Source organism: Centroberyx gerrardi, chromosome 10 (assembly GCF_048128805.1).
Source record: "Centroberyx gerrardi isolate f3 chromosome 10, fCenGer3.hap1.cur.20231027, whole genome shotgun sequence".
NCBI lineage: Eukaryota > Metazoa > Chordata > Actinopteri > Beryciformes > Berycidae > Centroberyx > Centroberyx gerrardi.
The window spans coordinates 6,051,297-6,071,744 of NC_136006.1; the positions used below are offsets into that span (position 1 = coordinate 6,051,297).

Genomic DNA, 20,448 nt, shown 5'->3' on the forward strand with positions numbered 1-20,448 from the left:
TCACCATACATGTTCAACAAACTGTCAGCAAAAGCTGGCACAAAAACACAGATCATTTAAGACTACGCTTAATGAAGTGAACTAAGTTTGTAGCGGCTAAACAGGACGGCCCTGACTAGGCCTGCCTGACTAGGCTGAGGAGTGAATGCTGGCTCTTACCGATGGTTGGCCCCAGGCCAAACTCACTGATCATGGAGAAACCATACAGCTGGAGGAGAAACAAAAACACAACATCAGTCAAAACAGTCACATCTTCAGTTTCGTGACAACATTCATGAAACATGCATCCGAACAAACTGGCAGCGACGCAAATTGACATTACATGTAATGTAAGTTACAGGAGGATTTCAGGACCTAGTTTATCGACACTACAGCATGAAAACTTTGACGAATGATGAACAATTATAGGATTTACATTAAAATTCATGCAGCAAGGTGCTCAGAAATCCAATCAGATCATCTACTGTATAGGGGGAACCTGTAGTGTAAGTAGGACGTTTCTATCATGTATTATTCTTGAGTTATTGTGTTCACAAGAATGTATCTACACACAGACAGACTACTAGACCAACAAAAAAGTTTGCTCTAGGACCTGAACAACAGGGGGAGCCAGAGAGAGAGAGAGAGCGAGAGAGAGAGAGAGAGAGAAAGAGAGAGAGAGAGAGAGAGCGAGAGAGCGAGAGAGAGAGAGAAGGTGAGAGAATAGATTCACCTTTAGGTTTTTGGCCACCAGCCATGCAGAAAACTACTAGCCACAGACTAACTGGGTAGATTTCCTTCCAGAAGGGAAAACTAAAGCCAACACTGCCTCATGTAACTGTGGAAGTCTTAGGGTTGGATAGTTATGTTTTGACACTAAGCACTCAGCCAGGAATGCTGTGATTGTGACATTACATTGAAACACATTCATCTTATGTATTTTGCTGAAGTCGTTTTTGGCTTCAGATGATTCCCACACACAGATAGAGATATTTTCAGCTGAGTTTAAGCAGTGAATTAGTGAGTGTAGACTCACTGTTGGAGCAGCCAGCAGCAACATGACCGCACAGGTGGTGGCTCTCTTCCCCAGCTTATCAGAGATGACTCCAGCCAAGATCCCCCCTACACACACACACACACACACACACACACACACACACAGAAGAGATAAACGTGTGGTGAGCCAGGAAGAACTGTCATTTTTTCATACTAACCATATTGCTTCAAGGAAAAGATTAACATTTAGTGAATGGAGGGCGAGACGTTACATTTATGCACATACACTAAACACACACACACACACACACACACACACGCACACACTTGGCAAGAAGAAACAGTGAGGACTTGGACTGCATTCCACACTGACTCTTGTTCTCTCTCCCTTCCTCTCTTCCTCTCACTCACTCACTCACACACACACACGTGTGACATCATGGAATATAAAAGGCTGGTATCAAAGTAAAAGATAAGAAGGAAAACAGAACAAAAAGGACCTACCTACTATTCCTCCCACGTCAAAAAGGGTGGAGAGATCCCCAGCTTTCTTGGCATCCAGGTGAGCTGGACACACACACACACACACACACACACACACACAAAATAACCTGTTATCTCTCTTCTCCCTCAGGCATTTGCTCTACGTCTGATATACCAGTCCTAGTAATAAACCTGAATGGGCTGGTCTGCTTGCATACCACAGCACAATAACAATGTGACTTGTATTGTACTTGTCAGACACAAACAGCCGGCAGGTTGAGTGACCGGCTTGGCGTTCACACAGAAGATAATATTACAACGCTCTGTTACAACGGCCTGTAGGCAATGCACTGACAGTCTCTCTCACGCCGCTTCAAGCCTTAGAAGTCACAATGAAATGAAAAAATCACTGGTTCACTTTGTTAGCTTATTTTCCATTATTCACTCATATGTTAAAAAAAAAAACCTCAAATGTTTACACACTAGAATATGGCACCTTTTGGTTTATTGTTCAGCTTTTTGTCAGGTATGCTTTCAAGAAAACACACCTACCACCCAAGATATTACATATGTTGAGTGGTCAGTCAAAGAGTAGTATTTTTTTTTAGATTATTTTGATTGGACAAAATCCAATGGAGAGACTGAAGAAAAAACGGGAGAGGACGATGATGACATGCACAGACGTTGTGGATGGAATCGAACCCACAACCTCAGCAGTACAAGGTGATGTGCCTGAAGCCGCCGAGCCGACAGTCTGTTTGGTCCGTACCTGCTTTAGTGATGTAGAGCGGCAGCCAGAAGAGGAAGGTGTAGCTGACCAGCTTGGCGAACAGCAGACACAGAGAAAACTCTATCACTCCCTATGAAGACAAACAGCCGAGAGATGAATACAGACTCAAGACTTGGTGCCAGAAAGTTCAGATAATCACAGGAAAGTATTTAAAAGTCAATTAGTATATTTTCTGTGATTGACAGCTTCCCTGAATTGTCCCGACTCAGTAAACCCTTCCTGTCTGGCACAATAATTACTTCTTGATCTATTTGACCCAACTCATGCAAAGGGATATAAACTCTGAAATGTTGTCTTGCTACGATCAGAAATGGAAAACGATTGTGTTTGGATGATGTATTCACTTTGTGGTGTGTGTGCGTGTGTCTGTCTCTGTGTGTGTCTGCGTGTGTGTGTGTGTGTGTGTGTATGTGCGTCTGACCGGGATGTTCAGGGCTCCCATGAAGCTGATGGGGGACGGCTCTGACTCGCTCTTCACCACCACAACCTGCTGCACAGGAACACGCACACTGCCGTTGTCCCTGGGCAGCAACAGCTCCGTGTCATAACTCTGAGAGAGAGAGAGAGAGAGAGAGAGAGAGAGAGAGAGAGAGAGAGAGAGAGAGAGAGAGAGAGAGAGAGAGAGAGAGAGAGGAGGTGAGGAGAGGATGTGAAAGGGAGAGAGTGTGACAAGGAGAGAGACAGAGAGAGAACGGGGGCGAGGGAGGCAGAGATGGAAAGAAAAAGTGTGATATGAGAGAGAGAGAGAGAGAGAGAGAGAGAGAGAGAGAGAGAGAGAGAGAGAGAGAGAGAGAGAGAGAGAGAGAGAGAGAGAGAGAGAGAGAGAGAGAATTCGTACCCAGCTGTTTCAACACAAACCCCCAACACCAAGAAAAGGACGTAAACAGGGACTGGATGTGTCAAACTCCAAAACGTAGCCAAGAAACTCAGCTTCACTACAGATTGCAGTTCTTTTTTCTGTCACATCCACCCACTCCACTTAATGAAACAATGTAAGACCTCATTACCCAGTACCTTCAAGTGTTTTTAAGTGATTTAGTAATGATTAGTAACAGTTTTGAACCCAGAAATAACCTTTTTAAGAAAATGGTCCAATTAATGCAAAAAGCCGAGATGATTTGAATGATGACCTCTTGCAAAATGATAAAAATTACAAAACAATGTTACCAAAGAGAGCAATGAAATATCATAAAAAAGGAACAGAGGAACCATTATGGCCAGACAGCGATTTGAGGGGGAATGAAAGGTGATCGCATCCCACTGGGTAAACAATTACAACATCCCTCCTCCTTATACTGGAGTATAAACTGAGAGAAGAAGAATACTACTTTCCAACACACACTTGTGGCAAATATTACTCATTCAAATATTTGTGTAAAATACTACCTTTTGTTTTGACCTGCTTGGCGTGCCAAATGGGCACGGTTTGCCATATAGGCCAATGCAATAAGTGATGGAAAGCTAAGAAAATCACAGTAAAGTATTTGAAAAGCAATTCTGTGGTAAACCCCTCCCAGCTGGCACTCCAAGAAGGTTAAAAGAAGCGTTAAGGATCGTTTGCAACTGTTTGACCCATGTCAGATCTCCCAACATTCCCCCTACATGTGACCCATCGCTCGCTGGCCAAGCCCACATAAAAAAAAAACCCTGGAGGCATTGAAGAAACTGACCTTCCTGTTAAGAACACTATCCTCGTAATAGTAGTATGCCTGAATGAATTATAATGACATGTTAAAGTGACAACAGTGTTGGGTTTTAAGGAGAAATACACTGTTAGATATCGTCAATCTGTAATGTTCAACACATTCCAGGAGTTATCTTGTGATGAAGCGTCATAATTTACATTTTTGGTGAACCCACTTTCCCTCAACCGGCCTCATCTACTTCTACTTCACTTAGTGATTTCCTACATTTCCCAGAATGCCTTTCGACAACCTCCAGAAAAGAGGTGGGAACTTGTTGCTTTCAATCAAAGGTGGGAGAACGGCTGTATAAATAGCTTGACAGTGTGATCATTCAGCTGAGCGGTATATGTGTAGGTGGAGAGAGCGACGGTGATAGTAAGAGCAAGACAGCGAGAGTTTTTCCAGCTGTTCGCATTACAGAAAAGCTGTTAGAGAGGGCGTTGGATTTCACATGCTACCAAAGACTGATCTGGTCTCCTAGCTGCATTGCATTCTGGTCTATCTCCTGCTCCTGTGGGTGGAGAAATTGGTCTCTCTCCTCTTCTCCGATGGATTTCTCCCTGTATGATTGTTGAACGTCTCTTGGTGCAAAATGGCAGCTCTAGAAAGAAGCCCTCGCTCTTTAAATTATGAGGGACTGACACCAAAACCTGACGTTTACCGCTGATGTTTTAGATCGCTGAAACATTTTCTGCTATCCACTGTTAGCCTGGTAAGACCATCCTGATCACGCGACCTCACATTCTGTTTCGCTCCACGGATCAGTCTGGACTTCTAGCCGCCCACATCGATTTCAGTGGGCGGGAGTACTTGCCTTGACAGACAAACTCCTTCAGCCAATCAGCGAATCCAAATTCAAATCCAGTCGGAAGAACAGCGAAAACGTCTTTTCCGCCGAGAAACTCTGCTAGTGCATACTCTTGTTCTTGTTTAATTGTTGTTATTGAGTCTGTTTCTGCAATAACTGCACTTATGGCTGTGTTTACTCTACTAACGTTAACGTTACCGCTCGTTGCTTCGGGAGACGCCATTACTGTTTTGCCAGCGGCGGCCTGTATTTCACGTCATCAACTACGACGCAGTCCCTGATTGGCCCGGTTACATTGTAATTTCAGGAAATCGATGTGGGCGGCTAGAACATGGATGTATTAAACTAGGGCTAGAAGTCCAGACTGATCCATGGAGCGAAACAGAATGTGAGGTCACGTGATCAGGATGGTCTTACCAGGCTAATCCACTGTAGCTGTGCTGGAAATATCACATCTGGCCAGTTTTCCAGAGGAATAATAAAAATACACCAAACAACAAAACAGACCCAGGAATGCAAGTGTTGGGTTTTTCCTTTAAGCTAGCGTATGGCTGAAACACACAGATACATATACAGACCACATGTACATTTTGCACTGGCACACACACACACACACACACACACATAGTGACAAACACACACCTGGGTTTTGCCCTCTTTGTACTGCAGATACACCTCAGTGTGTCCATTTACTCCGTTCCAATTCTTGACTGGCACCTGTTAAAAGAGACATTGCCGAGTTACAATTCACGTCAATTCCACTCAGTCCAGTCCTATTTTAGGCATTTAGCCAACTGTCTCATCCAGAGCGACTTCCAGTGAGTGAGCAGGGAGAGGGGTTCAGTGACGGGACGCATGGGCTGGTATGGGAATCAAACCTCTGGCCTTTCAGCAGGACAGGCTCTGCTGCCCACCTTTTAATCGTAAAGTCACAAAGGCCTTGTCACACTTCTATTCTCTCTGTTTTCTTACCTAGCACTTCTCTATCACACACTATCATTTTCATCATGGCGTAGGATAACGAGAATCAAACTTAAGAGCAACGACGAGGTGCTAACTACCCAGTTCTTCTTCTTCTGTTTATAAAAAAAAAAAACGGAAACATAAACGCATCACTTCATGTGCAGCAGAGGATTTTTCCCAGTAAAGAGCTACCAGACTCCGGCAGTTTAGAACAGACAGTGGAAAAGCTTTCAGGAACTGGATATAGGCTGAATGACTTTTGTGTTTTATCAATTGGTGAAAGACAGGTGCAAAACGGACATTTATTTATATGAAAATGTCTCAGATAATTACTTGGAACTTTTTTTTTTAAGGAGTGGACAGTCCATTTATCTTTAGTAGTCTTATTCTTTTTGGGAAATAGTGAGGGAGACAGAAGAGAGAAAGCTCTGATGGAATTCGATCCCAAGACAGTGGCGGCACATGTTTCCACAGCAATCTATTTCAAATGATGTTATCCCCTATCTGCACAAAGGACACAGACCAGAGGGATCTCAGAGAGAGAAAGGTCATGGGACTATCTCTTCAGTGCTCCTCTCATTTCCATGTGTGATCCACTCTTCAAGCAGCTGCTGCTTGAGACAGACACTCGGGTGGCGACGGTGGCCATGGCGACCGTTGCCACGCACCACGCTGAGCGCGCTCCTCACATGACCCTCACGCTGCGTTCACTGTGGTCTAAAAAAAGCATTTCCGGTCGGCATCGTAGGACGTCCGTCAACCACAACGGCAAACTGCCTTCTTGCTGCCATGGTGATTTTAATAAACAGGTTCGACCAGTCCATGTGCAGTTATATAATACAATCGCTCCATAAAACAGCATTGTGTGACTGTTCCATTTAATATTCAATATTTCAAAATGTCTAATAGGTTAGATTTTGCATTAAGTATTACATAGGAATTGAAATAACTCAGCCAAACCAGAATCTGGCATTACATCTTTTTCTCCCAGACTCCAAAATGGACACTCAGAGGGAGAAAGCTCTTGCTTATTCACTACTTTATCTTCATTTGAAGAAGAGCAGGTGGACAAATGTATGTGTGTGCATTAATTTTTTACCAGACTTTTCAACATCCAGTTTCTCTTCACCGCCACAGCAGAAGGCAAAAGTTGGGAAAATTTTAATTTGTTGTTAAGTTCCTCTGCAGGCGCAGTAGAAGCTGCTTCATGCCAACGCTAGGGGAGTTTACCATTGCTCTGCTTTTGAAAACAGTGAATATCTGGTCTGAGCAGCTAAAAAACACAATCTAACGCAATAAACATGTGAAACAAGAGAATTGATCAAATTCCCAGACTTTCCCTATCTGGAATATGCTTCTCAAAATCCCATGATATTCACGAAAAGTCAGGACCGGTGGGAACCTTGAAGTGAGCTGAAACACACACTGAGCCACTAATGGATGCAGAGACAGAGTGACACACTGACACACACAGAAAAGACAAACACACAGTATAAAACACAAGCATGAATTATCTAACTAGTGTACAGCAGATGCCGACACAAAACATGTAACAGTTAATATCATGCACACACACAAACAGAGCATCAAGGCAATTTTGTGTTTTAGCTCCCTGGAAGATAAAAACACAGAAGAAACAGACTCTGTACTCACATTGTTGAGGGAGGGAGAGTTCTGAGCATAAATGCTTTTCAGGTCATTTGGATCTAGAGGGGAAAACAAGAAGCCACAAGGTACACAAGTCATCCTCCAATTAAAACTGTGAGGTCTCTGAGATGCAATTGCATTTCTTTTTTATTGTCATGAACTATTCTTATTTTAAGCACGTAAAAAATGTTGCCGCAAACCACAAAGACTTTGACTTGAAACAAACGCTCCCTCTTCTAGAGGCCATTGATGGGTAGAATTTCAGAGATAAATACAACAACTACACAACAGACGTTTTTCATCCACACACAAAGAGGAAAATCGATCAGTAAAACATCTGCTTTACTTTCCTTTTGATCCAAAACAAATACAAGTCTGGATGTTTTTATATTTTATACAATAGAAAAGCAATTTCAGAAGCGAAGAAATTTTGCTGCTTCCTTGCCAGAACCCATTTATACAGCGCTGCGTCTTTATCCACTCTTATCCCCTCCCCCTCCTCCTCCTCCTCATCCAACCAATGAGGAGGCTGTACTCACGCTCGATGAGGAAGAGGAAGCAGACGACGCCCATGGCGGCGATGATGAGCCCCGGGACGATGAAGGACAGGCCCCAGTTGGAGGAAACCCAGTACCCGGCGATCAGGGAGCCGAGGATGTTTCCCACCGAGGTGTGAGAGTTCCACAGGCCCATGATGAGACCGCGCCTGGCAGGGAGACAGGCAGGGAGACAGGCAGGGAGACAGGCAGGGAGACAGGCAGGGAGAGAGGCAGAGAGACAGGCAGGGAGACAGGCAGGGAGAGAGGGAGAGAGACAGGCAGAGAGACAGGCAGGGAGACAGGCAGGGAGACAGGCAGGGAGACAGGCGGGGAGAGAGGCAGGGAGAGAGGCAGGAAGACAAGCAGAGAGACAGGCAGGGAGAGAGGCAGAGAGACAGGCAGGGAGACAGGCAGGGAGAGAGGGAGAGAGACAGGCAGAGAGACAGGCAGGGAGAGAGGGAGAGAGACAGGCAGGGAGACAGGCAGGGAGACAGGGAGAGAGACAGGGAGGCAGGCAGGGAGACAGGCAGGGAGACAGGCAGGGAGAGAGGGAGAGAGACAGGCAGGGAGAGAGGGAGAGAGACAGGCAGGGAGAGAGGCAGGGAGACAGGCAGGGAGAGAGGCAGGGAGAGAGGGAGAGAGACAGGCAGGGAGAGAGGGAGAGAGACAGGCAGAGAGACAGGCAGACAGAGAGATAGGTAGAGAGACAGGCAGGGAGACAGGCAGGGAGAGAGGCAGGGAGAGAGGGAGAGAGACAGGCAGGGAGACAGGCAGACAGAGAGATAGGTAGAGAGACAGGCAGGGAGACAGGCAGGGAGAGAGGCAGGGAGACAGGCAGGGAGAGAGGGAGAGAGACAGGCAGGGAGACAGGCAGGGAGAGAGGGAGAGAGACAGGCAGGGAGAGAGGGAGAGAGACAGGCAGGGAGAGAGGGAGAGAGACAGGCAGGGAGAGAGGCAGGGAGAGAGGGAGAGAGACAGGCAGGGAGAGAGGGAGAGAGACAGGCAGGGAGAGAGGGAGAGAGACAGGCAGGGAGACAGACAGGGACAGAGGCAGGAAAACAGAATAGAATAGAACAGAAACAGTGAGGGAAATCCAATTCTCCTTCATGAAAATGCATCTTCCTTGACTGAGGGGAAAATGTAACTACTGTGCATCCACACTCAGTGACTTTTCCCTGTGCTACCTGCCTTGTTAACTGTTAACAAAATGCCCATGTTATTTCAAGTTATATTACATTAGATATTACTCTCTAACAGCTTCTTATCACACGGTCATATAACCTTCTTGTCACATTGAGTTACAATGTGTTAAGACTAGATCAGCTTGCAAAGATAGTGCCATAAAAACCTGACACTCTGTCACTTAATGTCAACAAAATGTCTAACAAAATCTACTTATTTTAGGCCCAAATTAAATCCACTGACATTTTTTTAGTTTCAGTGCTGCATTTGTGGAAAATCTGCAAATTCTGTGGGGTGTTTCTTTATTTCCTTCATAAGTGCACTAGACTCATGGTTTTGTGTGTATGACAGCAAGTGTTTTATGAGTGTTTAGATTCAGTCTGGGTCTGACTGTAGCTTACCTTCCCTTGCCGAACCAGTTGCCGATGCAGGTGACTACACTGGGCCAGCCAGTGGTTTGGACCAAGCCGTTGGCCACCTGAAACATCGGGAGAGGATAAATGAGGGAAAAATATATTTCACAGTGAGGCAAGAGGTTTCCAAAAGGCACGAGGCACGCATTTATTAGGCCATGTAACCTCCAGTGTGTTGTGAATAAAGATCTTGAATAAAAAGCTGTTCCTGAAATGTGATCCGTCATTGAAAATTTCTCACAAATTTCAGGATATAAAATCAATTGGGCCAAATCTGAAGCTATGCCCCTTTCAAAAATATGCCCTGCTGCTATTAGAACTAAGAACTAATACTCTAGGTATCAAATTTACACCAGGATAACATGATGCAGATTCATCTTCAGGCTGTAATTCTAAATATTCTAAATTTGTTGCAAACTTGGAAATTTTGTTACTAGGTAGGATTAACTTAATTAAGATGATTACTGCTCCCAAGATTAACTATATTACTTGTTTAAAGACTATAACGAGAGTGGGCTGTATTTATTGGTTGAATGTATAATGTGCATGTGTAAACGCATGTAGTCATAAATGCATGTGTGTGTTCATGTATTGGTGTGTGTAGTCTGTCTGTATGTATGTGTAAATATATGTGTGTAAATGTATTTATGTGTACGTCTATCTGTGCTGTTATCTGTATTTGGATAACAAGCGAGGTCGTCCACCAACAGGAGGACCAGGTTTGGGGTTCAATTCCCCATGTGGGAATACCTGCCCAAGTGTCTCTGAGCAAGGTATTTACCCCCGGATCCCTGTGTGTCTGCCTGTCTCACCTGGACGAACACATAGAAGCCCAGGCTGTGGATGTTGTAGATGTAGCCCAGTCCGAACAGGCAGGTGAACAGGCCGCTGGTCAGCATGCCCACCGTCAGGTACAGCCGGATGGGCAGGCGCTCCCCGATGATGCCGCTGCAGGGGCGCGCAGTGATGACATCACATTAACCACAACAACATATTCCAATCAGACAGGTTGTAAAATATATGCCTCCATTTAAGCTCTGTCTCATTTGGAATCTCATTTGTTATATGACCTGATCAAATGTGTGCGGTAGGGAATACATAAAAATGAGAAACATATTAATGTCAATCCAACATTAACGTCAATGAAACATTAATAATAGATTAGATTAGATAAAACTTTAATGATCCCAGTGGGGAAACTGGATCATTGCAGCAGCAGAGAACTGTGATATTGATAAGATCGCTAACTATTCTATTATACTATGCAAATATGCATTGGAAGATAATCACATTATCAGATTTACACATGTAGGTAACATATATACCTATATGTACTGAATTATGTCCAGATATGCCAGACATTGGCTATCACTTATATATATATAATATACTGTATATAACATTTAAATGTACTCATGTACTAGTTTTTCTGGCATTTCATTGGCACTTCAAAATGTACTTAGTATATTCAAAATGATGGAAAGAGATTACTCAAGCAGACTTTGTATCTGAATTGCACAAATTTCACTTTATCATGTTCATGTTGAAATTCTGAATGCATAAAAAAAATGATTTGTTGAATAAATGAATTCACAAATTGAATTTCTAAGGCACAATAGGAAATTGAATGTGATCGCTTGAAATTGAATGTAATTATTATTGAATTTAATGATTAACTATCATTTAAAATCTGGTTTTCCTCAGTCAAATTCAGCTTCATTCATTCAGATTTGATTTTTCTAATTCAACAGTTCAATAAGACCAACACAAATCCAAATTTATGCAATTAAAATACAACCTCTGCTGGCAGTAAGCTCTTTCCATACAAAATACCTTCTAAATAGTATGCAGTGCGAGTTCAAATCTATTGAGAAGTATTGTTGCTGCTACACTGTCTTGGCTGTTGTTGAGCCTGGGACGCATGGCCTCAGGCTGGTGTGTTACATAACACAACCACCTCCCCCCCCCCCAGCCTGAAAAATCACACCAGTAACAATATGGTAACACAAAGCGACAGAATGAGGGGCTTTGGTGGAAAAACAAGAAAGACAGGAAAGGAGGGTGAGCAATGGAAGGAAAGAAAGGTAAAGAAAGACCAAGGGAAATAACAGATAGGGCTTGAATTTTTTATTGGCACCATGAAGACACCGTCTTAAAAAATGTTGGCAGTTTATTGTATTTTTATCCTTTGTTCTTTTTATTGATATCCTTTGGTATCTTTTACTCTTTGTTCCCTAATCTGCCCCTCCACTCTTTGCTGCTGCAGTGACCTGATTTCCCCTCTGAGATGAATGAAGTTCTCCTCTCTGTTTCTCACCTGAGGTACATGCCCACCGCATAGGCACAGAGGAAGGAGTAATCCATGGCTCCCAGCAGCTGTTTGTAGTTGCTTTTATCTGGGAATAGACAGGAGAGCAGCATCATGTTACACACACACAGTCATGGTTATTGGCCTTTTACTAAATATCCGTTATTGGCCAGGTTCCTCCCTCACCACAGCTACATAAAAACAGGCTGTAAAAGCTGCAATTACATTTTATTTTCTTTGCACATTTTATTTATTTGTTTGATTGGTCAATAATGTTATCATGAGTTAATTTTTCATGTAAAGGAAGCAACCTATCCCAGAGTTTCTCTTCCATATAGGTGTGGTGGGTCACTCTGCCTTGTTTCAGTGGAGCGTTTTAGTGTCCCATGATGGTCTAAATGCTGTTTCAGAGGCTTTTCCACCCTGACAAGAATATAATTCTGGGGGGAAACACTGGATATGTGTATTTTTTTTGGCATGAAAATTGAAACATTTTAAGATATTGAATATCAGCACAAAATATCAGCTATCAGCAGCTTCAAAACAAAAATATTGGTATCGGCTTTAAAAAAAAAAAGTGCAATGTGAAAATTTGCTGCATATGTGCTAAACATACAGTATCAGTATAACAGTATAACAGCAGACCATCAGTATCATGGGCCAAAACTATATAAATCTTGACATAACAATGCTTAGACAGCTCCACTGCATCCAAATACAACCAAAAAAAAACCCTGAAATCCTCCAAAGCCCCTGAAATCTCAGCCCTCCTGCAGATACGAACCGAAAGGCTTCCAGCTGCAGTCCATGTCGGCGTGGAGAGCGGGCAGCGAGGGCTGCTGGCTGCCGCTGATGGCGGTGGCGAGCTCGCTGGCGGACGAGCAGTTCTTATGAAGCTCGCTCTGTCAACACAAACAACCGGTCCAAAATTCAGTTCACCACACCAAACACCATGTGTGACAGGAACAGCCGGTGTGGAAATAAAGCATGTTGCGGTTGGTTACGTCCCAGGAGGAGAAGGCGGAGAATATGCGCCTGTGAAGCAAATGCACCATCTAATCCTACGTTCTTTATTCGCTTGACTTTGATCGCTTCGCTTGAAAAATGAGCAGGGAAACTGGCGTGACGACATGGAAGCACGTTTGACACCACTTAATGTAACAGAAAGCACTTTTTTTTTTGTCAATTTCTTTTTTGAAGGTGAGGAATGATGAGACAATGCAGATTACCTGAAACTGTGCTTCAGCATTATATTTTCTATTCTATCTTGCTTGCATTTTAACATTTTGTGAGCCAGACTTGGCAGCCAGGACCAACGTCTTCTTTGGGTAAAACTGAGATACTAGCTCTAACATTGAGTTTCCACCATAAGGTCTTCATGACAATAAAGGCTTTTTCAATTTCAAGCTTTTAGTCTCTTCCCTCCTTACTGGATTAAAGTGCCTTAGACATCGTGCATGCAGCTCAAGAGTTTACGTTTTTTCTCGCTGGAGGTTTTCAATCTTAGAGCTAGTATCTCAGTTTTCTACAGATTTTATTCCTGTTCCCAATGAGCATCTAGAAACCTAAGGACCTCACTACTTTTTCTTAATCCAAAAGAGCATTAAGTTTTACTTCTGTCTTCTCTGGGGAATCTAGCTTTTATCAACTTTTTGTGCAAATGTCATCGGTCTGTGTTATTGGTCACAAATACCCGCTGGACTTTTTTCCCCGCATTAAATATATACACTCACCGGCCACTTCATTAGGTACACCTTACTAATACTGGGTAAGTATCAGCTTTCAGCTCAGTGTCAACCGGCTACCAAAGTGACATCCGCCTCAGGGTTGGACGTGTTGCATTCTGAGATGCTTTTCTGCTCACCACAGTTGTAAAGAGGTTATCTGAGTTACTGTTGCCTTTCTATCAGCTCGAACCAGTCTGGCCATTCTCCTCTGACCTCTGCCATCAACAAGGCATTTTCGCCCAGAGAACTGCCGCTCACTGGATATTTTCTCTTTTTCGGACCATTCTCTGTAAACCCTAGAGATGGTTGTGCGTGAAAATCCCATTAGATCAGCAGTTTCTGAAATACTCAAACCAGCCCGTCTAGCACCAACAACCATGCCACGTTCAAAGTCACTTAAATCACCTTTCTTCCCCATTCTGATGCTCGGTTTGAACTTCAGCAGATCGTCTTGACCATGTCTACATGCCTAAATGCATTGAGTTGCTGCCACGTGATTGGCTGATTAGATATTTGTGTTAACAAGCAGTTGAACAGATGTACCTAATGAAGTGGCCGGTGAGTGTATATATACTTGCTAGGGGGATAAAGTTACAGCCGTCTGAATAGAGTCTTGGTTGCAGCTAATTGGCTTTTGCTTTACTGTATCAGGTGAATTTCTCATTCAAGTCGTCTCAATTTGCACCGCCTGGAGCGAAGTTACATCCATCTCATCCTGTTCACCTCCTTCCATTGACTTTTTTCATGTTTTGTCTGAATGTAGGGTAAGGTGGACAGTGTGTGAACGTGCTGCATCAATTAGGTCCAGTTACGTATGGGGATATATGATATAATCATTCCCTTCTGGGTGTTGTAGTACAGTGTGGTGAATGTTCATAGAAAGCGCCGAGCTCAAGTTTCAAGTCTAGTTTGTGTCTCTGTGTGTGTGTGTGTGTGTGTGTGTGTGTGTGTTACCTTGACGATGCTGATGGGTTTCCTGGACAGGTGGAAGCTGGTGTACAGCAGGAAGGTGAGGGTGAAGGTGAGAGCTCTGTACCTGCAGGGGGGAAACACAAGGGGGCAGCACTGAGCACGGGCTTCAATACTAAATACAAGATTAACTCTGGACTGTCAAATATGAATGGAACTGGGACGTTCAAATCACTTCCTCCTATTAACACAACATGATGACATGAAAGTAGCCTTTTTCAAAGGGAAAATCTGGAGAAAGAAACTTTCTAAGAACAAAGCGCAGAACCCGCACACTATGCTCCAATGGTACCTTTATTTAATAGAATTACATAGACAGTGTTTCAACTCTACTGGGTCTTTGTCAGGTCTCAATAAGAATCAAAGTAAGAAAGAAAGAAAGAAAGAAAGAAAGAAAGAAAGAAAGAAACTTTTTCCCTCCACTTCACTGCCATAAAGAGATACTAAACTGACAATAATCCTGTCACACAGGTCACTCCAGGTCTCAACCAACAGTAACTATACAGAGCAGATGCTATTTGTGGGTCTTAGTGAAACAATAAGAGACACAGGGAGGTGTGTGACTGGCATTGTGCCTTTCCTGGTCCTCTTCCAGCATGTTCTTGTGTAAAAAGCAAATATAAAAAGCGTATAAACACGAGCCACAATGAGTGTGACGCATGCTACGACAGACCGGTCTGCCCTCTCAGTCACATCTGGCTGACTGCCGCACATTACGACACACCTGAGCCCACAGAGACAACTGTTGGGAAATATGAAGGTACACAATGCGCACGCTATTTATAATGCAACTGGGGTTTAAAGAAGACGTTTGAAGTGACAGGAATATAAAAAAAGGTAAAAAGAGACATATTGGTCCAATAAAACCTTAAAGGCAGCTCAATTAGAACATAGTCCACCTGTCCACCTTAACAGAAGTTCAATAAAGTAAAAAATCCACCAACCAGGAGGCTACTGAGTCTGTCATAACCCCGTCAGTTACCATTTGGCACCAGAGCACAGCCAAGGAAACAATAAAAGAAAATGGACAGAGCCGTCTGGAACGGATCTTCCTCCTCTAGACTCTACACACATCACCAGTCGAACAGAGAAAATCATCGACACTTCCCACTAAACTCTACCTCTCTTTCAACTCCAACAACTTTGGGAGACAGGGATACACTCCAGGGTTGGGGGTCAATTCATGAATGAACTCATCAATGGAATTGGAATTGGAAAAACTTACAGGAAACAGAATTGGAATGGAACTGGAATTTCAGGAAGTTGAATTGAATTCAGTGAAATTCTGTGAAATTCCATGTTTTCCTTATTTTTCTTACCACCACATATATCAATACTGAATATCATAAAATGTTAAAGGGACCTTTCAGGTGGTATTTGATGCAGAACTTGTAATCATTATGCATCAAATGACTGTATTTGGTTTAACTGTCTTTTATTTGATTCATAAAGTTTGATTTATAATGTTTAGCGAGTCAAGACAAACTCTCTTAGAAGTGGAATTTAATGGAATTCAATTCTGTTTCCCGTCATTCCAATTCAATTCACATTCTGTTTCCTGGGTGACATTCACATTCCAATGCCAACTCCAGGAATTGAATTGGAATTTATTTACCATGCATTCTCATTTCAATTCAAGAATGGCCCAAACCCTGATACATTCAAAACCTGGGATGTATCCACGACCTGCAGTGACATCAGTGTTTTGTTGACGCCACAATATTGACTCCCAAACAGCGTCCCGTTATAACCACAGACTACACAAGTGAAGAGACTCTTCCTCTCTACCTCCAACATGGCCGACAAGACTAAAGTCTGCAGATAAACTCCCTGAACTGTCGTTTCATGATATCAACATAACCCACTGCATCTTATTCACAACCCGTCGGTGTATTCCAGAGAAATCCTTAAAGTGTACAGAAGTATTAATGTACTTCAGTATTTCACTGCAGCATGAGTGAACTTTCCAAAAGTCCTTCATCTTCAAGGGAAACAGTTGCTCCTGATTACCGGGCAGGTCAGACAACATTACTTTTATAAATTGTTGGTACTATGTCACATCTCTCTTTATCAGTTGGCAAATGATGACTGAGCCAGAAGTCCACTCTCATCTGTCCCGGAGTGAAAGCATTAAGCCGGCTTTCCAGGCTCTGCACCGCCAACTGGAGACGGACTTAAGAGCTGCTTGAGAAGAGCAACTGGACACACACTTACGCAACAGCTGGACCGCATGTGGCGAGTGTGTTCCTGTGTGTGTGTCCGTAAACTGTGAGGATAGCAGGCCGACCAAAATCAACAGCCAGACAGCTGGCAACATACTGCTCCACCTCAACTGTCACTGATGGCCTTTCTGTGTACAATAGACAGTGCTTTATGTACTAAAGCTGCACATAATCAATCTGAAAAAATATCGAAATCACAATACATCATGCATATGTATGGCCAACGATTCGACTGGTGGGTTCAATTAAATGATGTCAGATGTGTTGCTAAGCAGCAGGACAGACAGTGGCGCTGTGTTAAATGCTCTTTGATCCCCAAGGCCATAAAACCATGTTAGTTAGCACTGTGACGCAACACTGACACCAGTCTCTCTGCTCCTCCCTCCTCCCCTGCCAGAAAGACACACACACACACAGAGTATGCATATAGAAGTCAGTCTATATGGTCAACTGGCTGTCTTCCCAGCATACACAGGAAAAGGTTTATGACCCTGATTTCAGCCACCGACACCAGGAACACTGATTGTCCATGTGAGTGATAGTGATAGGTTACTGTAAAAAAGCCTCCAACACTCGCCTGTCTTACTTTAGGTTAAAAATGATCTAAATTGGGGTTTTTTCCTGGACAGAGAAATGCAAGACACACACAAGAAGGACGAAGCAGCAGGGACATGATCAGGACAAAACTAAATAGGTGGAAATAATGGTATAAAAGCAAGACAGCGGAAGTTGAAAGTGGAAAAGCAGGAAATTCATCAGTGAAGATGAAGGAGAGTTGAAAGTAGAGAAAAACTGTCTTACAGAAATGAATGAATGAAGTGGAGGAACAGGAAATTTCCCTTTTGGAAATGAGAGTTGAGCATCTAAAGCTGTGGAATAAAAACTGAAAAAAAAAAAAGACTGAGACAGCGAAGCCTGAGCAGAAGAGGACTCTGTGCCGTCACAGTATACGGATGGTTTCCCAAGCAAGCACACTAATCCACAGACCATCCCGCCCCTATCAGCCTGCACACAGTGGGACTATTCAATATTTCACTGTCGCCCGGCCAGTAAGCTCTTCTGACACAAGCCTGTATTTCAATAACGGATACTGTATGTGCTATAGGGGGCTTATATACATATAGGCCTATATATATATGTATCTATACAGTAGTGCTTTGTCATAATCTACTGTATGACCAGGGCGCCTGAAGCCACATGAAAAATTCAGTTCCTCCTTGTGGGTTTTATATGATATACCAAGTAGGCGTTTAGTGTGAATTCACAACTTGTGAGCAGTGTGCACAGTTCTCACTGAAGCTGAAATTTACTCTCTGGCAAAATAAATTACTTAGGTTAAACTTGACCTGGACAAATGTCTAGAAGTATCATAATTTAATGTGTAACATTTTTGAGAAACGTATTTGAGAAACACATTTCAGAAAAAGAGTCATTTTAGCTCAACAAAACCCTAAATTTTGAAGGCTGTTTGAAAATAATAATTTACATTGCTCAGAGTGATTGTATAAAAAAAAACAGAAAGTAAGTTGGTTGTTTATGCCAATTTCCTTTGTTCCAATAGAGGAGAGGCAAAATTGTATGAGGGCTGTAAAAATACAAGATGATCCTCAACACAAGCTTGTACAGACAAATCCCTGTAATAACAGAGTGTTTGTAACAGGCAGAAAGAGTCGAGTCGTCTTTTCACTTTTCACCCACTTCTCCTCTTGCTCCAGTATGCTCTTGTCTTGAATTACAAGGCTCCTACACACTTTCAATTTCCAAATTCAAGACGTTTTCCAGACCTTCATTTCTTGATTTGATTTCAAGATTTTGGTGTAAGCAAGCAGATAGCTGTCTTGCCCTACTAACTCTCACTGTATCACTAGAGGTAAAGATTATTCATTACAGCAAATATCAGAATATGTGAGATGACAGGGGTCTAAGACTACAGAAAATGTGTAGTCTTATGAACATCAGGACAGTACAGCATTTTACACACTTTCAAAACTTATCAAGACCTGGAAATTACCAGGAACCAGGAAATTAAATGTTACATCCTTTCTGTTTCTCCTCAGCTCTTTTTTCTCTTTTTTGCCCAGTGCTTCTCTGTCATACCTGATCATTTCTACAGTCACAGGAATATTTCATTAAATCTACTCCCAGGGTTCTCTGTCCTTTAGATTCTTTACTGTTGGCTGCTTGGTAATGTTGGCGATCTAAGAACTGAAGCTTATTCTACTGTTGTACTGCTCTACTGCTCAGTGCAACTCTCTCTGGATACGTGAGTCAGCTAAACGCCTAAAATGTCAACGTTAAGTAAATATAAATTGGAGGAATGGCATGCACGCCAGCACACCGGTGGGGCCGCGAAATTATATCCGTCATGGAGAAACCTGAACATCTGGTTTACACAATGCCCGAGGTGTTTGAACTCGCCAGCTCGCGGATACAGGAACTGGCTGCCGGAGGCCGGTGTGGACCGTTGTAATTACTCTGCCTTGTGGACTGATGTACAGAGGCGTGATGATGACAGAGAGGCTGAGGGTTGACAGACAGGCACAGAGGAAAATCAGACGCTGGCGTATAGACAGAGACAGACAGGGACAGATGGACGCACGCACTGTATGCATGCAAAGAAACACACTTCTTTTGTCAAAAGGCAAACTTACACAGTAGGACTGGGACAGACTGACAAACGGTTGGCAAACAGTCACTTTCATTCAAACTTAAACTAATAGAGGCTTTGCAGAACTTTGCATCACAAATATAACAGCAACCACGGCTACCGCTGTGCTCGAATAATCTCCAAATCTATAACAACCAGGCGAGGAAAAGAAGAGATAAAGAGAAAAAGAGATACCCGAAAAACACTGTTGTGATGTGAGTGTAAATCCGTTTAGCAACATTATAATTGTTAAATGTTGGTATGTCCTGAACAATTAAATTTTTTTTTTTTTTTTTTAAATGTTAAAGTATGAGGAAGCTGTTTTCCTTTCTTAGTACTCTTTCTTCTAGCACCTTTTCTGAGTCTTTCAGTGTGTGCGCCGGTTTTCCTGTAGTAGCAACATTATAATTAGAAACGTGAATAGCCTGATGAGGTAGATCGGTTTCCAATTTAGGTTACTGTGACTAGGCTTGGGCTGATATTCAATAATATTGAGTATCGCAATATTTCGCGAATATCACAATATTTTCCACAGTATCGAATATCAATGCTAATCAAATGTGTTTACAACAAGACAGAGATGGTTAGTGGACCACGTACTATGGTTAGCTTTGGAGTTATCAGTGGCATGTACACACACACACACACACACACACACACACACACACGGCAGTCAGACTCAGATTCAGACTCACCACTGGTCCCTGTTGAAGGAGACCAGCAGGCGGATCCCAGGAGGAATAGGAGCCATGTTGAGATGCGAGTTTTGACGAAGGCGGTGACAGTGATGGACGGCAGATCTGATCTCACGATGAGGAGGCAGACACTGCGGTGCTGCCTCGGCTCAGCTCCACCTCAGAGGAGGCTGCTGGGAAATCGGCAGCGCCAGGACACATGGCCGACAGGATTCACTGGAGCTGGACGGAAAGTCAGGAAGTCTGGAAGAAAGGGGAGGTGAGAAAAGAGAAGAGGGAGGAGGAGAGGAGTCAGAGGAAGATGGAGGTTGTGGGAAAGAGAGGGAGAAGGGAAACAGATTGAGAAGTAAAGACAGAGAGAGTATGGGAGGAGAGATAAAGAAAGAGAGAGACAG

The 20,448-nt window shown here is 43.1% G+C and overlaps 1 protein-coding gene across 3 annotated transcripts in view; it reads right to left on the reverse strand.

Annotated features, from left to right (window-relative positions):
* Nucleotides 1-20,448, reverse strand: part of slc37a1 (solute carrier family 37 member 1) — a 29,255-nt gene that overhangs the window by 6,302 nt on the left and 2,505 nt on the right. For 2 of the 3 annotated variants that reach the window (XM_078286037.1, XM_071899067.2), the window contains exons 2-16: nucleotides 20,054-20,296; nucleotides 14,475-14,556; nucleotides 12,578-12,695; nucleotides 11,803-11,881; nucleotides 10,298-10,433; nucleotides 9,474-9,550; nucleotides 7,891-8,057; nucleotides 7,358-7,410; nucleotides 5,384-5,458; nucleotides 3,919-3,957; nucleotides 2,670-2,798; nucleotides 2,228-2,318; nucleotides 1,480-1,542; nucleotides 1,016-1,101; nucleotides 160-208 (exon numbers count right to left, since the gene is read on the reverse strand). In XM_078286037.1, coding sequence (XP_078142163.1) covers nucleotides 160-208; nucleotides 1,016-1,101; nucleotides 1,480-1,542; nucleotides 2,228-2,318; nucleotides 2,670-2,798; nucleotides 3,919-3,957; nucleotides 5,384-5,458; nucleotides 7,358-7,410; nucleotides 7,891-8,057; nucleotides 9,474-9,550; nucleotides 10,298-10,433; nucleotides 11,803-11,881; nucleotides 12,578-12,695; nucleotides 14,475-14,556; nucleotides 20,054-20,109 — 1,300 coding nt within the window. In that variant the 5' untranslated portion in view covers nucleotides 20,110-20,296. The remainder of the gene's footprint in view (nucleotides 1-159; nucleotides 209-1,015; nucleotides 1,102-1,479; nucleotides 1,543-2,227; nucleotides 2,319-2,669; nucleotides 2,799-3,918; nucleotides 3,958-5,383; nucleotides 5,459-7,357; nucleotides 7,411-7,890; nucleotides 8,058-9,473; nucleotides 9,551-10,297; nucleotides 10,434-11,802; nucleotides 11,882-12,577; nucleotides 12,696-14,474; nucleotides 14,557-20,053; nucleotides 20,297-20,448) is intronic. The other variant, XM_078286038.1, reaches the window with a different exon arrangement.